The 16,902-nt window shown below is 36.2% G+C and overlaps 1 protein-coding gene across 1 annotated transcript in view; it reads left to right on the top strand.

Moving 5' to 3' along the window:
• Positions 1-708: 708 nt before the first annotated feature.
• Positions 709-16,902, top strand: part of PPM1D (protein phosphatase, Mg2+/Mn2+ dependent 1D) — a 63,089-nt gene continuing 46,895 nt past the window's right edge. Inside the window, exons 1-2 of the mRNA XM_007947879.2 lie at positions 709-1,186; positions 13,932-14,160. Of these exons, the coding sequence (XP_007946070.1) occupies positions 709-1,186; positions 13,932-14,160 (707 nt within the window). The remainder of the gene's footprint in view (positions 1,187-13,931; positions 14,161-16,902) is intronic.

The following is a 16,902-nucleotide window of genomic DNA, read 5'->3' as shown; positions in this document are numbered from 1 at the left end:
AAAATGGGTGGGATTGTGTTGCTGTTGTTAGGTGCCGCGTTGTTGTTAGGTGTCGCTGATTTCGACTCAGCCATCCTATGTACAACAGGAAAAAAGTGCTTGGTCCTGCGTCATCCTCACAAGCGTTTCTATACTTGAGCCCATCGTTGCAGCCCACTGTGTCAATCCATACCGTTGAGGGTTTTCCCCAGCCCCTCTAATTTACCAAGCATGATATCCTTTTCCCAGGGAGTGGTGCCTCCCGAAAACATGACCTAAGTACGAGAGACTAAATCTAGTCATTCCCGCTTCTGATGGGATTCTAATGAGATTATGCGCGGGCCCAAAACCCGGGATTAGACGAGTGAGCACAGCCGTTGCAAGGTTGGGGGCGGGGGGCGGGTTCGGTCCAACTCGATCCCGATTGGCCCGCTCCAGAGAGCCGAGTGACGACAATCAGGGAGAACCTCTGATTTGTGTGGTGGCCGCGGGCCGGCGGAGGAAGAGCATTGCGCAGGCGCGATTGCTCGGCTCCTCTCGCCCTAGAGCTCCGGCCCAGCTCTCGCGGACAAGTCCCGACATCGCGCGCTCCCCCACTCCGGGACCGCCCCCTCCCCCCTCTCGGCGTAGTCGAAGATAAACAATAGTTGGCCGGCGAGCGTCGAGTGCATCTCCCGCCGCCGGATTCGGCGGGCTGCGTGGGACCGGCGGGATCCTGGCCAGCCGGCTATGGCGGGGCTGTACTCGCTTGGAGTGAGCGTCTTCTCCGACCAGGGCGGGAGGAAGTACATGGAGGACGTTACCCAAATCGTTGTGGAGCCGGAGCCGACAGCTGAAGAAAAACCCTCGCCGCGGCCGTCGCCCTCTCAGCCGTCGCCTCCGCAGCAGTCACCACCGCCGCCTGCTCTCGCCGGCAGTGAAGTCTCTGGGAAGGGCCCAGCGGTGGCAGCCCGAGAAGCCCGTGAGTCTCTCCCGGACACCGGGGCCTCGCCGGCTCCCAGTCGCTGCTGCCGCCGCCGTTCCTCTGTGGCATTTTTCGCAGTGTGCGACGGGCACGGCGGGCGGGAGGCGGCACAGTTTGCCCGGGAGCACTTGTGGGGATTCATCAAGAAACAGAAAGGTTTCACTTCGTCCGAGCCGGCGAAGGTTTGCGCTGCCATCCGTAAAGGCTTCCTCGCTTGTCACCTCGCCATGTGGAAGAAACTGGGTAAGTTCCATGGCTTGTTGGCTCCCCTCTCTTTTTCAGGCAGTTCAGGGTTTTTAGCACCAGCTAGCATTGCGTGGGCCCCCAGCACTAGAGAGCCCTTTCGGAGTGTACAGTTATAGAAGTGAAGCCTCCTCTCGATAGAATGGAGCTTTACAAGGTGGATATCCGAGCAGATAAATTGTCTTTGGAAAAACAGAATTGCTGTCTCCTTGCAGTCTGTTCTCGGTTTATTTCCATTATCTAAAGATGAATGAGAAGCCGTCATCTCCCTTCGTTGTTTCACTTTGGTGGCAGCAGGCGATAAAGTCTAGAAACCTGGCGCCAGATTTTGTCCAAAGGATAAATCGAAGACATGTTGCTACCCGGGCTAGCGAAGGAAGCGGGAGGAGGCAAAAATTAGCGTGTTTCCTTGCAATCTGTCATTTTGCTCTTGAAAGACTTGTCTCTCTCGGTTGCCTCCTACCGGTGATGTCAGTTCTCTAAATTGACCCGGGTTGGCTGATAGGCGAAGTAAAATGTAAACTAATTTAGGTCTGAAATGTAATCATCCAAACAACTTAAAGTTTTGGAAAGAATTCCGTTGTGATGATCATAAAATATTTTTAGGAGCTTTATGCTTGTACTGCCTATGAAAAAGAAAAGCGAGGAACTAGTGTGTATTAAATTCATCTAGGGCTTTCTAAAAGTACTTTTTTTTTAGTTGCTTTAGCTAATTACTGCCAGTTAATTCCCAAAAAATTCCTAGTTAAAAGAATTTACAAGTTATACATACCCATCAAAGTAACAAGATGAGGAATTGCTAATATCCTAAAATGAAATAAGGACCTTGATTTCTAAAAATGTCGGTGTAAATCTCCAAGAGATTATAGTTGTAGTTTCGTTTAAAATTTAAGTATTTTCTGAAGCAGCCAGTGCTTCTGTACCCAGCATGTTATCATACAGGACTCTAGTTGCTTATCCATTTCAGTGAATAAATAGCATGCATTTTTTTCTCTTTAATAGAAAAAAGAAGATAATACTTTCTGACATTAAAACAAAAAACAAAACTTTTGTTTATGCTAACATAATGAAGTTTTATATTCTGCAGAGGTAGGGACATGTAGAAAAGAGTGTCAAAGATTTGTCAATTACACAAAAACTTGTTGTAAAAAGTATTGTCATAAGAGTTATGGAAGAGCTTTTTTTTCAAAGCCTGTTTTCCATTTGCCTGGCTTTCTGCCAACAATTATTTGATTGACTCATAAACCATCCAGTCAATTTGTTGTCGGAGGCGTTTCCCGTCCAATCCCAAGAGGCCTTTTTTATGTATTTGTTTTGTTTTTATGTAGGCAGGGTAGAGCTGAAAGCACTGCAGTATATTCTAGAAATACATCACATCATTGACTGAGGCAACTAAAAGTGGACAGCAAGGCAACAAGATAGAGGATGATTAGACACAAAGATTTAGTCCTTTTTATTTTGCGATACACTTGGAGCAACACGACTTTGCTGTATTTGAGGACTGAAAAAATACAAACACTTCAAGTTAATTGATTTTTTTAAAAAATGTTATGTATAAATTTTCTGACTCAAATGAGCATTTAAAATAAAGCTGTAGTCATGATGATAAATGTAAATGTGTATGTTTTTTATATACATATAAATTTTTAAATCAAGTTTTCACCTGTATATTGTTTAGAGTCTTAGACTCCAGACAGGTGTTTACTTTGTACCACACCATTCTCAAAATTTAAATGAACCAAATCCAATTTCTAACATGTTCTAAGTTTAACAGCAATAAAATTTGTATGCTGAGTGTTTGTAAGTCTTGACACAGGAAATGCAACAAAAAAAAATTTATTTTACTTTAGTACAGAATTCATGGATAGCTCTTGATTTTCTATAAGATAAGCTAAAACTTTTCCATTTAAGCTAGAGAACAAGTTCTTTCTGTGTCCAACTTCAGCCTCCCTATTCATTTCTGTTACCCACAGTTCTATTAATGTTATTCTGCATACCTTTTTCTAGGACAGATTGAAATATTCCATTTTTTGGATTCCTGCTCTCTTCCTCCACATAAAAAGGAAAACTCAAAACAAAAATCAACTTATACATAGTCTCCAAGTCAACATGTTTTCTTTTGTTAAGACTTATGTTTTTCTTGGAATTGCATGCATTTTGTTTCTCCTTTTGGGTTATAGCAGTGGTTCTCCAATTTTTTGCTCTCAGGACCCTTTCTACTTTTAAATTATTGATGGCACGGAAGAGCTTTTACTGATGTGGGCCGTACTGTGTGACTATTTCATATTTACCATATGACAACAGTCAGTGAACTTGAATTCCTGGTTCCAGTAAAGAATTCCTCATCTGAATTACTGCTCTTTACTATATGTGAAACGTGTGGTCGGTGAGGAAGGATGGATGGATAGGCGGACATGTAGATATGAATTGAATAAAACAAATTTGCTTGTCTTGAAAAAAAAAATGATTACGAAGTTAAAGCTGAGAAATTTAAAGATAGTTTTAAAACAATAATAAACTTGTTTCATGTTAATATATTTTTAAATAAAAAATATCACTCTTTCAATGTTAGAAATATTGGTGAGAGGAGTGATATTATTTTACATTTTTGCAAACCTTTTTTCATGTGTAGCTTACTAGCTGACAGCTGGATCCTCATAGGGACTTCTGCATTTAGTCTATTAATTTTGTGTTTGGTTGAAGTATATAAAGAAAATAACTCACAGATATGTAGCAGAAAAAGGCAGGAATATTTTGGTAGTCTTTTCAGACAATTTTGGGTATTCTATATCAAAGTGGTAGTTTCTGAAAGTTAGTGGTCACAGAATGTGATTATCTTGTGGTTGAACTTTCTGTAGTCTTAATTTTGGGACCTTTGTTCTGTCTTGCACTTTGAGTCTTTTATGTATGATTTTGTAACATTGTACATAAATCATGTGGAAAATAATGGTTGACTGAGCTAATGCAGATCTTCCAAATAATAACTCATTTCATTTGTTGTTGTTATGTGCCGTTGAGTCGGACCTGACTCATAGCGACCCCTCCTTGGGTTTCCGAGGCAGTATCACTACGGAAGTAGTGGGTTGAACCGCCAGCCTTTTGGTTAGCAGTTAAGTGCCTTAACCACTGTGCTACCAGAGCTCCCTTTTGTGATATAGAACATTAAAAATACATGTTTGTGGACCAAGATTTAATAGAATTATTTTTTTTTCAAGGACATTGTTAAGTGAAACTGGCTTGTGTTTGTTTTGTTGTTTTAAAACTGTAAGAGCTATGAAGAAGACAATGACTACTAGTTCAGTTTGTTGACATTCCCTTGACTTGTGCTAAGGTATCAGCAGTTTTACCCAACACGGCTTTTGTACCATCAGTTCAAATGTCAACATAGTGAAAAGGGCAAATAAATTCTTAGAATTATTATGAAAATAGTTTTGACCTTGTGTCATTCTTGTAAATTTCTGGTGGGCCACTGTGAGAAAATCACTATGTAATAGTATCTGCCTCTCAGCTAGATTTTTTGGTCCTTAGAGAGCAAAGATACTGCCTTTCTCATTATCAACCCTTTTAGGGCTGACCACACATAGTGCCTTGCCCAGAGTGGCTTCTCAAGAACCAATTGAGTTTAGTTGAATTTCTGTGAGTGTAAAGAGTAAATAAACTGACTTTCATTTTTAAAGAACTCTTTCTCAGTCCTCCTAAATGCTTTTTTATTTAATTAACATTCAGCTTGCCCTCTAATGTCTTTACAGTGCCTGTAGAACCAAAAAACCAAAAACCAAATTGTCATTAAGTAGATTCCAACTCATCACAACCCCCCCCCCATTGGGTTCCCAAGAGTATAAATCTTTATGGACACACACTGCGTCATTTTTCTTCTGCAGAGTGACTGATGGGTTTGAACCACCAGCCTTTTAGTTAGCAGCCAAATGCTTTAATCACTATACCACCAGAGCTCCTTTCTTTGTTTACATGTATAGAATTGCTGTACTTTTATTATGTTTGTCTTCTAAGAAGTGTTTTTATACCCCTTCCAAATTTACCAGAACTCAAAACCAAACCTACTGCCATCTAGTGGATTCTGACTTATAGCCACCCCCATAGGTTTCCAAGGCTGTAAATCTTTGCAGAAGCAGACTGCCTCATCTTTCTCCTGTGGAGTGACTGGTGTATTTGAATCATCTGACCTTTTGGTTAGCAGCCAAAATGCTTCACCACTATCAGAGCTCCTTCCATATTTACAAAGGAAAAATGACTTATTGTTGTCATTAAGTAGGAGATTTGATAAATAAGCATGGAATGACAGAATATATGAGTGTGTCTTTGAAAAATGTCATTTAAATTTTTTTTTTCACTTAATTATTAATTATAGTATGGCCCATTTTTCAGCTTGTATATTCATACGTGTAGAATTGTTCCTTTATTCTGTTTGCCTTCTAAGAAATAATGCTTTAACATTTATGTGGGATTTTTGGATTCACTCATTTGAAATAATGTTATTACCCCTTCTTTGATAGTTCAAAGAAGATAGTGAACAAGGTGCAACTTTACTGTGTCATAGTCCATTGTACTAGTTATCAAGAGCGCTAATAGAAAAATAACAACATACTGTTGAAATAAATGATAAATAACTAAAGTGTGATCTCTGATGTGATTACTGGGAATTTGCTACATTATTTGTAAAAAAAAAGATATAAAATCGAATTTTTATTTGTTAACTTAATTTGGTTTGAAGATTAGAGCATTTACTTTAATGAGTATGACTAAATGAATTATGAAGAAGCCAGTCTTAAACTAAATTAGTTCTGAATTTGGTGATAGTTTTCATTATCTTAAATTTAAAATTGGAGGGGAGGGAAGGCAACTTCAATAATAACTTCTCTTAGAATCTTAATTCTAAACTCTTAGAATCTTATTTTAGTTTGCTGATTTCCAATATTTTTATTACCAGTGATCTCTAACCTTTCATATAACACATGTTCTAAAACAGTTATTTGCCATAATACTATTTATCAAATACTCTTTTTCCACTTTTGTTAGTCATTATTTTGATTATTATTAGGTAATCTCTGCAACCACAAAATTGATAAAATTTTAGTGAAAAGGGAAGAAAGCTAAATTTTAATTAGTTTTTACCTTAAACAGGAAAAATTGTGTTCTCTCTTTAATCTGTGTCATGAAATATTGCAGAAATAAGATATAAAGAATGATATAAATACTCATACATAACCCAACTTTAAAAAATTAAAATCTCCCGGTATTATTGAAGCCTCTTCTCTAACGGTACTTACCACATCTTTTTTCCTCCTCACAAGAGACAATAGCTCTCTTAAATCCTGAATTTCATGTTTATTATTCATACATATTTGTTAATAATTATGTTAGGATGTTTCTCTTGAAAACATATAGAACATTTCACATGTTTTTTATAATGTAATTGACATTTAACTATATATTTTTAGGTCTTGGTATTTTGGTTCAATATTATTTGTGATTCCTTTTTTATTATACATAGCTCTAGTTTGTTCATTATTATTTATTGATAGTATAAATATACCACCATGGTGCTCATTCTATTTTTAATGGGTATTTAGGCTTCCAAGTATTTATAATGAAAAACAGTGGTGCTGGGAACATTCTTGTTGTGTCCATCCCCCCATCGCCCCCACCCCTCTATATTTGAGTTTCTCTTGGTCAGAGATTACAAACTACTGCCCACAGTCAAATGTGGTGGCACTTGTTTTTTAAATAAAATTTTATTGGAATACTGCCATGATGATTTATTTACATATGCCTGTGCACATTCATGATAGCAGTAGCACAGTTGAGTAGCTCAGACAGAGACTATAGCTTCTAAAGGTGAAACTATTTATTGTCTGGCATTTTACAGAAATGGTTTGCTGCCCTGCTCTAGAATATTAAGAGCAGAATTGCTAGGTGATAGGGTGTGTACAGGGAGCTCTGGTGGCGCAGTGCCTAAGGCATTTGACCGCTAACCAGAAGGTTGGTGATTCAAACGCACCAGACACTTTGTGGAAGAAGGACTGGGCAGGGTACTTCAGTAAAGATTTACCGCCTTGGAAACCGAAGGAGGTTGCTATGAGTGGCAATCAACTCCATGGCAGTGAGTTTTTTTTTTTTCTTTCCAGGGTATGTACATTTTGGCCCATATTGGATATTGCCAAGTTACTTTTCCAAACATTCGTACCAGTTTACACTATTCCTAAGAATGTAGGAGAGAGATGGTTGCTCTACAGCCCTCTCGTGCTTGTTAAACTGTATTTTATCAGTCAGTCTGGTTGTTATGATATTGTATCTCGTTGTGGTTTTAATTTCTATTTCCCTGATTACTCGTGAGGTTGAACATCTTTATGTTTGTGCCTTTTATGTTTTCTCCTTATGAAATACCTTTTCATTTTTTTCTCCCAGGTAAATGAATTGCTGTCTTAGTGCTTTATAGAAATTCATTATGTATTTTCGATACTAACCCTTTGTTACATAGGTTGCAAATTATCTTCTCGTTTTTAATTTGTCTATTAAATTTCTTCATGATGTCTATTAATGAACAAAAGATCTTAAATTTAATATGCTTCAATTTGTTAATCTTTTATAGTTCTTGTTTTTTGAGTCTTATTGAAGAAACCTTTCCATACCTTATTTTATTTTCTATTTGGATATCTAATTGTTGTAACACCATTTTTCCACTAGGCTGTAAGAACAACTCTTGTAATAAGTTTTGGGTTTGGTTTTCTTTGACTTTTTATTGTGATTTGAGTGAAAGTCTGTCGAGCCATTGGTTTTCCATTTAGCTGTTAATACACGTTTTGTTTTGTGACATTGAATGCTCTCTTCTCACTTCTTCCTTTGTTACCATTTTCATCTGTCTGTCTTTCCTGTCCATTCCTGCCTTCTGAGATTTCTCCCTGGGCAAATGCTGACATTTTGATCTAGTTTGGTTGATTATTCTAAGGAGTTTGTACCTCTCTTATGTTATGTTGACCCCCTAGACCTGTCTGTTGTATGGCTAAAAGTTGAGCCATGGGGGTGAGTTCAGTTCTATGCTTGAAGGGTAACTAAGTTCTATGTCTTGGGGGTTCTACCAGTTTCTATCAGACCAGTAAGCCTGGTCTTCCCCCCTCCCCCATCATTATTGAGTTTTATTCAGCATTTTTCTCCCATTCTATCCAGGATCTCCTATTGTGATTCATTCTTTTCAGAGTGGTTAGCAGTGGTAGCCTGGTACCATCTAGTTTTTCTGGTCTCAGGATCATTGAAGCTGAGGTTAATGTGGTCCATTAGTCTCTAGGTGACACACAACTGGGCAGTGTTTATTTCTGTTGGGAATAGTGAATGGGAACTGACTCAGTGGCACCTAACAACAACAATAACAAAGTGATTAGAAGTCTATGCTTGAGAGTTGTATTGCCTGGGTTTGATGAGGCATTTGCTTGTTTATGTGCTCATTTGGAGAGCCTCTGTAAGCTCTGAGTTGAGTTGGCTGTAATCTTTACAGAAGCTGCTTGCCAGGTCTAGATCTTCTGTGGTCCTGCTGGGTAGGTTCATACAGTATTGCCTGGATTTGAATCCCATTCTACTCAATATATGTGTAAAGCTGAGTAAACCTTTTATGCCAGAGTATACTCATCTGTATAATAGAAATAATGATGGTACCTGAGAAGTAAACATTAATGTATAGTAAATAGTACATAATAAATACATAAGTACCCCAGGTTTAAAATTTATCATAGTGAAATCATATACGTTCCATACTTATTTATATTTTTCATTCAGACATTTTATATTTTTAGGTTGTAAAGTTTATTAATCTTTGCCTTTGTTGTGTTTGCATATTGTCTTAATTAAAAATACTTTCCCTAAGTCAGAGTGATAAATATACTGATACTGCCTTTTAATATGCTCATAGTTTTATTTTCATTCATCACTTAAATAAAATAGATTAAAATGAAAAGTAGAAGGGAATTGAGGAAAACATTGAATATTTAAAGATGTTGATTCATTATTGTATAAAATCAGGATATTTTCATTTGGAATATGAAAAATGTGCAGAAATACTTAAGAGAATTCTGTTAAAAGAATAATAATTAAGGAATACAAAAACTCGTAATTATTAAAGAGCACTATATATAGATTAGTAAGATAAGTCCAGAAATAGATCTGAGGTAAAATGTAGTATATGATAAAAGTGACATTTCAAATGAATTAGGGAAAGCATGGATTATTTGGTATTTGTATATCATTGCCAATTATCTCTCTGTACATTTTAATACTTTTGACCAAACCTGTGATTCAAACAGTATTAATAACATGTCTTTGAATATACTTCTATTTCCAGGTTCCTTTTTTTTTTTTTTTTTTAATAATTTTGTTTTTCGATACTTTTGTAAATAGTTGAATTACTTGTATACTGAAGATAAGTTTTGTTTTTGGAATGTGCTTAAGAGCCCTTCTTTCTTGGAGTTCACCTTATTTTCATTTATTGTAAATAAGATAATAGATTTAAGATAATAAGATAAATAGATTATAGATTTCTTAGCTGCAGAAAACAATCTGTTCCAACTTGCTTAAGTAGAAAAGCGTTTTATGAAGAGCTATGGTTAACCCCCAAATAATTGAAAGAACAGAAGAAGCGTACTATATACTCTAGGCTGAGTTTCTAAGAATGACCTCTATAACCATGCTGCAGAACTCGCTGGCCTAGGGAGCAGTGTCTCTTCTGCAATCAAAGGGCAGCAAAATTCATGCCCTCCTTTTTTTTTTTTTAAATCTTTTAAAAAATTGTGAAATATAGTAAAAATATGGTAAAGATCATTAAACATAAGTATATGCTTTATGAATAATTATAAAGTGAACATCATCCACGTTAAGAAAGAACATTGCTTGTACCCCCAGGGCCCCCTATATGTCTCTCTGATAGTATATTTCTACTCCAAGGGGTAACTACCATCTTGTCTTTTGTAATGATAATTCTGTAGTAATTTCCATATTCTTCTAAACAGTTTACCACCCCATATCTGTAAATTGCTGTCAAGTCTTTTCCAACTCATGGTGACCCTATGGGACAGTATACAATTCCCCATAAGGTTTCCAAGGCTGTAAATCTTCACAGAAGCAGAGAGCCCCATTTTTCTTCCACAAGTGGCTGGTGGGTTCAAATTGCCAACCTTTCTGTTAGCTGAGCGGTTTAACCACTGTGCCACCAGGGCTCCTTATCTGTAAACATGACAGTTTTTTGAAGAAAATCATGCTGTATATATTTTATCTCATACTTATGAGACTCTTACACATTATATGTAGTGTAATCTGTTCTCTTGTTAAAGGACATTATGGCTATTGCCAGTTTTTAGCCATCATGAACAGTGCTGCTATGAATATTCTGTACAGGGTATGGCATATACATTCCTACAGGTAGTGAAAAGGTGTAGGATATATGTGTCTTCACCTTTAATAACAAAACAAAACAAAACAAAAAAACAAACTCACTACCATCAAGTTGAATCCGACTCATAATGACCCCTCCTTGGGTTTCCGAGGTGATATCTCTATGGAAGTAGATTGCTCAGTCTTCCTTCTGAGTAGTGGCTGGTGGGTTTGAACAGCCAGCTTTCTGGTTAGCAGTCACATCACATGCCTTAGGCACTATGCTACCAGAGCTCCATTTAATAGATCATGCTTAAATGTTTTCTGAAGTGGTTAAACCAATTGGCACTCTAAGCAGTAGTTTATGATAGTGTATGTTGGTCTAAATCTTTAACCACACTTGCTGTTGTTAGATTTTAATTTATGGAATCTGGTAATTATGTAGTGGTATCTCATTGTGATTTTTGATTAGTATTTCTCTGATGATTAAAGAAGTCAAATACTTTTTGCATGGTTTGTGGCAGTTTAGATTCTCTTTTGTGAAAGTCCTGCTCAAACCTTTCGTCTGTTTTTCTCCATAACATTTTTCTGTCTTACTAATTTGTTTTGTATGAGTATTTTGTATATTCTGGATACTAGTCCTTTGGTATGTATATTTTATATATTACAGTTATATCTTCTTTGATTCTGTGAGTTGTCTTTTCACTCTAGTAATAGTATTTTTTAAAAATTTTTTTATTGTGATTTGGGTGAAAGTTTACAGAGCAAATTTGTTTTCCATACAGCAGTTCATACACATAACGTTAACTGCAATTCCCCAAAGTGTAACAGCTCTGTTCCAATTTCCTCCCTATAGTTACCTCTTTCCTGTATCCTTTCCTGTGCATTCCTGCCCCTTTGCAAATACTGTCCTTCTTTTCTGCCATGATTGATCATTCTAAGGAGTGTATCTACCTGATGTAAATGTTCACCCTATATGCCTGTCTGTTGTTAGGCTGGAAGCCAGGGGAGTGAGTTCAGTTCCAGAACTGAAGGGTAACTAGGGGCCATAGTTTTGGGGGTCACACCAGGTTTTATCAGACCAGTAAGCCTGGTCTTTATGATTTTGAGTTTTGTTCCATCTAGTAATGGTATCTTTTGATGAAAAGAAATTTTTTGTTTTGATGGTGGTACAACTTCACAGTCATTTTCTTCATATGGCTAGTACATTTTGGGTCTTTAAGAAATCATTCCCTTTTCTGAAGTCATGTATGTACCTTACTTTATTGTTTTTTAATTGTGCTCACTTTGCTTCTTACAGTGGATCTTTCTTTATCTCAAATTGATTTTTGTGTTTAGTATCAGGGACTCAGGCTTTTTTTTTCTCCCCCCCTATTTTATTCCAGTGCCATTTATTGAAGCTTTGTCCTTTGTCCAGTGTTCATATATATCAAATGTCTAACTACGCATGGATCTGTTTCTGTGCTCATTATTCTGTTCTGTCAGTCTACATTTGTCTTTATTGTCTTAATAAAGTTTTATAATTTTTCCGTAAAAGTCTTATTAGAGATTTGTTACTGTTGTTCCCAGGTATATACCTTTTATTGCTCTTGAGAATGGTATCTTTTTTAAAAAAAAGTTACATGTTTTTGTTACTGGTGTATAGAAATAGTTTATTTTTTTAATGTAAACAATGTTTGTATGTAGCAACACTGCTGAAATTTGTTATCAATGCCAACAATTTATCTATAGATTCTTTTGATATTTCCCCAAAATGTTTTTGGGGTCATTTTCCCTTTGCATGTTTCTCTTGATGCTTCTCAAACTGTTTGCTTTTCTTAAATAATGGCAGAACAGCAGCAAGAATTAACTAACATTAATTGAGCCCTTAGTATATATTCAAGGTTCTGTTGCAGTGCCTTTACATTTATCCTTATATTAAATGATGATTCTTGGAGAGATATATAAGTGAATTTCTAGCTTGATCAATATTGGTAGCTGTTTTGATTTTCCCTAAGTATATGTAAGATTATTATTTCATATACCCCAAACAGGTCTCTGCTGTGAGAGACAGGGTACTCTGTGGATGGGTTCTATTTGTGGGTCAAGACAGAAAGGTATACTTTTCTGAAGGCTTTGGGAGATGTCTTTTCAGAGTATATAACATTGAAAAACGGTAAGAATTACTTAGACTGGATATAATAGAGAACGCTTCTACAGTGTTTGTCATTCCTTATGAATATGAAGTTGCCTGGCACTCTGCCCAATATTTTTAAGTCTAGACCTTCCACCCTCCCCTGTTGAGACACTGCTATCCCTATCAACAGATCTACTACTTTCCTTTGAAGAGAGGTATTACAGTTAGTTGCAGTTTATGGACTAAAATGTCTCACCTTAATATGCAGAGAGCTTAGGCACTGACCTCATTCCTGAAGTTTTTAAATTAATCTGCCAACCTTATTCCATCTATTACTGCCCTCAGCTTTTGCCATTGCCTCTGGGCTTAGGTTTTTCTGGTACTCTTAACAAGGAAAACCAATCTATTGCCTTCTCTGTTGGCTGCTGCTTTTACTTATGTTGAATTACATGTTCAAATTCTTATTTTTCCTTTAACATATTCCCACTTCCAGGAATTTTCAAGTATTTCATGACTGCTGTGAACTTTTTCTAATATTTATATTCTGTCTTTTCAGTGGGATTTTCATGGGAAGACTAAATATGTCAGTGCTTGGCCTCAGTCTATAATCTTGAACTATAAGTTACAGTTTTTTAGTATTAGAGAACATTTCAGAATTGTTGAATTACAGTGAATTTAATTAGGCAATAAAGGTTTTGAATTTAAAAACACGAGGGCTTTGCTACTTAATATTTGAGTTGTTTTGGGCAAGTTTCTTAACCATTCAAAATACTGATTTCCTTATCTGTAAAATGAAAATAAAGGGACTAATCTTTTGCGTAGGCTTGCTACAGTATTATTTAAGATAATTGATGTTATGCTTAGCACAGAGGTTAGTCCTTTGTTAGGTGATAAATATTCAGAATAGTTACTTCAAAAATAAAGTAGCTTTTTCTGGCTGTATGGTATCAAAGCTGTTAATACATCCTTCCCACTAAATGCAGAACTAAGAGTTATGTATAAATCTCGCCTAGACTATTTTCATTTTAGGATTGATTAGATAATTATAATTATATTATTTATGAAATTAAATATTAATATATTGATAAATGGATTAACACAAACCCTTTTTGAATAGCTTTCAAAATAGTTTTTAAAATTTTTTTCCTATGTTTAAATTTTAGCATACTAATTTGGCATATATTACCATTTGTTTTCTGACACAGTATTCGTGTTTGTACCTGGAAAAATAAAGTATTTTATTTCTTATTACAGCAGAATGGCCCAGGACTATGACAGGTCTTCCCAGCACTTCAGGGACAACTGCCAGTGTGGTCATCATACGGGGCATGAAGATGTATGTAGCTCACGTGGGTGACTCAGGGGTGGTGCTTGGTGTTCAGGATGACCCAAAGGATGATTTTGTCAGAGCTGTGGAGGTGACACAGGACCATAAGCCAGAACTTCCCAAGGAAAGAGAACGAATCGAAGGACTTGGTGGGAGGTAATCGTTGTGCTGTTTTATCTTTCCTCAACTGGTTCTATTTAGTCCATTTTTGTTTTTCAAACAAGAGTAACCTATTCTATACCCTTTTAATGCAGTTACTTTTCTCAGTATTATGGGTACATTCATATTTATCTCATTATTTTTAATTGACTGTTGTATTTCTGATAATGGCTCCACAGCGAAGTAACATTTTAGTGAGCCTCAAGTAACAGTACATATAAGGACTTATTGGAACTATACAAATATTGATCAGCATGATCTTTAGAATCTGGGCTGAATAGCACTTGTAGTTCTAGAATACAAGAGTTCAACCTGGCTTTGAGGAAAGAGTTAAATCAAAATTAACTTTAAGCTTTTTCCTTTGATTTCTAAGTCAAATTTACTGTAAACCTTTCCTGTTGTTTCCTTTTCTTTATTTCAACTTAGTACACTCTCTCCTTGTTTATCGACTATCTTGTTTTCAGATGTTTCACATTTATGACAATAGTAAAAAATCTGTTATCTGACTTTCTTGCACATTAATGATGTATGACTGGCAGTAATGAATGCCAAGGCACAAGGCGAGAGTAATGCTGTCTGCAATGGTTAAGGTTATATGTCACCTTGGCAGACCATGATTCTCAGTGGTTTGGCACTGGTTTGGTAATCATGTACTTTGTCAATGTAGTCATTCTCCATTTTCATTTAACACTGATTTTTGCAGAACAATCTAGTCTTTGGAACCTAATCATGTCGATAAGTGAGAAGAAGCGTGTATCTCAATGTATGTCGTTTGCAAACTAGAACCTGAAATTGATTTCAACATAATATTTTTATCATCTGCATTAAAACCTAAGATTATGCTAGAAATCAAGGGAATGAAAAACATGAGAAAAGTTAAAAATTAATGCTGATCTTTTAAAATTGAAGGTTTGAGGCAAGTTAAATGAGTCCAGTATTTTCTGAATAATTGTTCTAACTAAAGCCTTACCATGATACTATTACTTGTATCTTCTATTTCTTTTTTTTAAGTTTCTATTGTGATTTGGGTGAAAGTTTGCAGAGCAAATCAGTCTTCCACCAACAATTCATACACATTTTGTTTAATACCATTGATTTCAGTACCCTCAATATAACATCACTCATCCTCCTCCTTCCCTTTGTTTCTCGTTTCTCCTACTACTACTTTCCTAACCCTTCCTGCCTTTTGAACTTTTATCCTTGGACAAATGGTGCCCTTTTGATCTCGAATAGTTGATTGTTCTAAGAAGTGCATTCCTCCGGTAGTGTTACTTTTCACCTTATAGACCTGTTATTGTTTGGGTGAAAATTGAGCCATGGGGCTTATGTCTTCTTTCTTGCCTTTATTTGATAAATATTAGTCTTTTTCAAAGAAACTACAAACTGAGAAAAAAGAATTAATTTCCTGAAACTATAAGGAGTGCAACAAATCAAGGGAGGAAAAAAAAAAAACAAACAAACCACTAAAATTCTGCCATTAAAATAGGATAAGGAACTTTGTACAAAAAACATGTGAAAAGAGTAGTGAACGTTTGAAAAAATGTTCACTATTATTGAAATGAACTCTATTTTTTACTATTGCATTAGCAAAGATTAAAAGACCAAAGAGATATTCCTTAGTCTTTTGTTGAGTGGGTACCTTGACATACTGTTAATATGATTATAACTATCACATGCTGTTGGTATGATTATAAATTGGTATGACCTATGTAAAGTATAAAGGAGCTCTGATGGCATAGTGGATAAGGCATTTGGCTGCTAACTAGAAGGTCAGCAGTTTAAACCTACCAGCTGATTTGCAGAAGGAAGATGGGGCAATCTACTTCTATAAAGATTTGTAGCCTCAGAAACCCAGTAGGGGTTGCTATGAGTCAGAATCGACTCAATGGCAGTGAGTTTGGTTTGGTTTGGTATACAGAATATAATATATACCAATAGCCTAAAATGTTTAAAGACTCAGTAATTTCAGGAATATAGAAGAAGTACAAAGGGTGAACAAAAATATCTGATTGTAGCATTATTTGATCACTTGAGAGGCTGGAAATAACTTGAAGGCCCAACAACTGGAGAATGATTAAGTATATTAGCAATACATATTCATAACACTAAATATGTTTATGGATTAAAAAAATATTTTTAAATCATGGTGTTTCAAGTTTTCAAATACAGATAGATGGAAGAGTATAATGAACTAACTCCCATATACTTTGGGGAATTTTTAATGATACAGAAAAATGCTTTGGTGACAGAAAATCAGGAAATACAATTACATTTGTAGTGCTATCTCACTATGCAAAGAGTGTAGCAGTTAAATACCCCACTATAACCAAAAGATCAGTGGTTTGAACCCACCAGTTGCTCTGTGGGAGAAAGATGTGACAGTATCCTCCTATAAAGATTATAGCCTTGGAAACCCTTGGTGCCAATTAGTTGCTATAAGTTGGAAACAACTCGATGGCAGTGAGTTTTAGTATCTCTATATGTGGAAAAATAAGACAAGGATAGAAATACACCAAATATTAACAAGGTTTTTTTTTTTTCTTTTTTTTTTAATTGTGATTTGGGTGAAGATTTACAGAGCAAATTCACTTTCCATACAGCAGTTCACATACACTTTGTCTCATGACATTGACCACAGTTTACCACAATGCAACAGCTCCCCTCCCACTTCCTCCCCATAGTTACCTCTTCCCAGTATCCATCCCTCCATGCACTCCTGCCCCCTGAGCTGTCTCCCTG

Source organism: Orycteropus afer, unplaced genomic scaffold, assembly GCF_000298275.1.
Source record: "Orycteropus afer afer isolate SDZICR_OR568_19922 unplaced genomic scaffold, OryAfe1.0 scaffold00196, whole genome shotgun sequence".
Taxonomy (NCBI): Eukaryota; Metazoa; Chordata; class Mammalia; order Tubulidentata; family Orycteropodidae; genus Orycteropus; species Orycteropus afer.
This window is presented reverse-complemented; position numbering and strand designations above follow the sequence as displayed.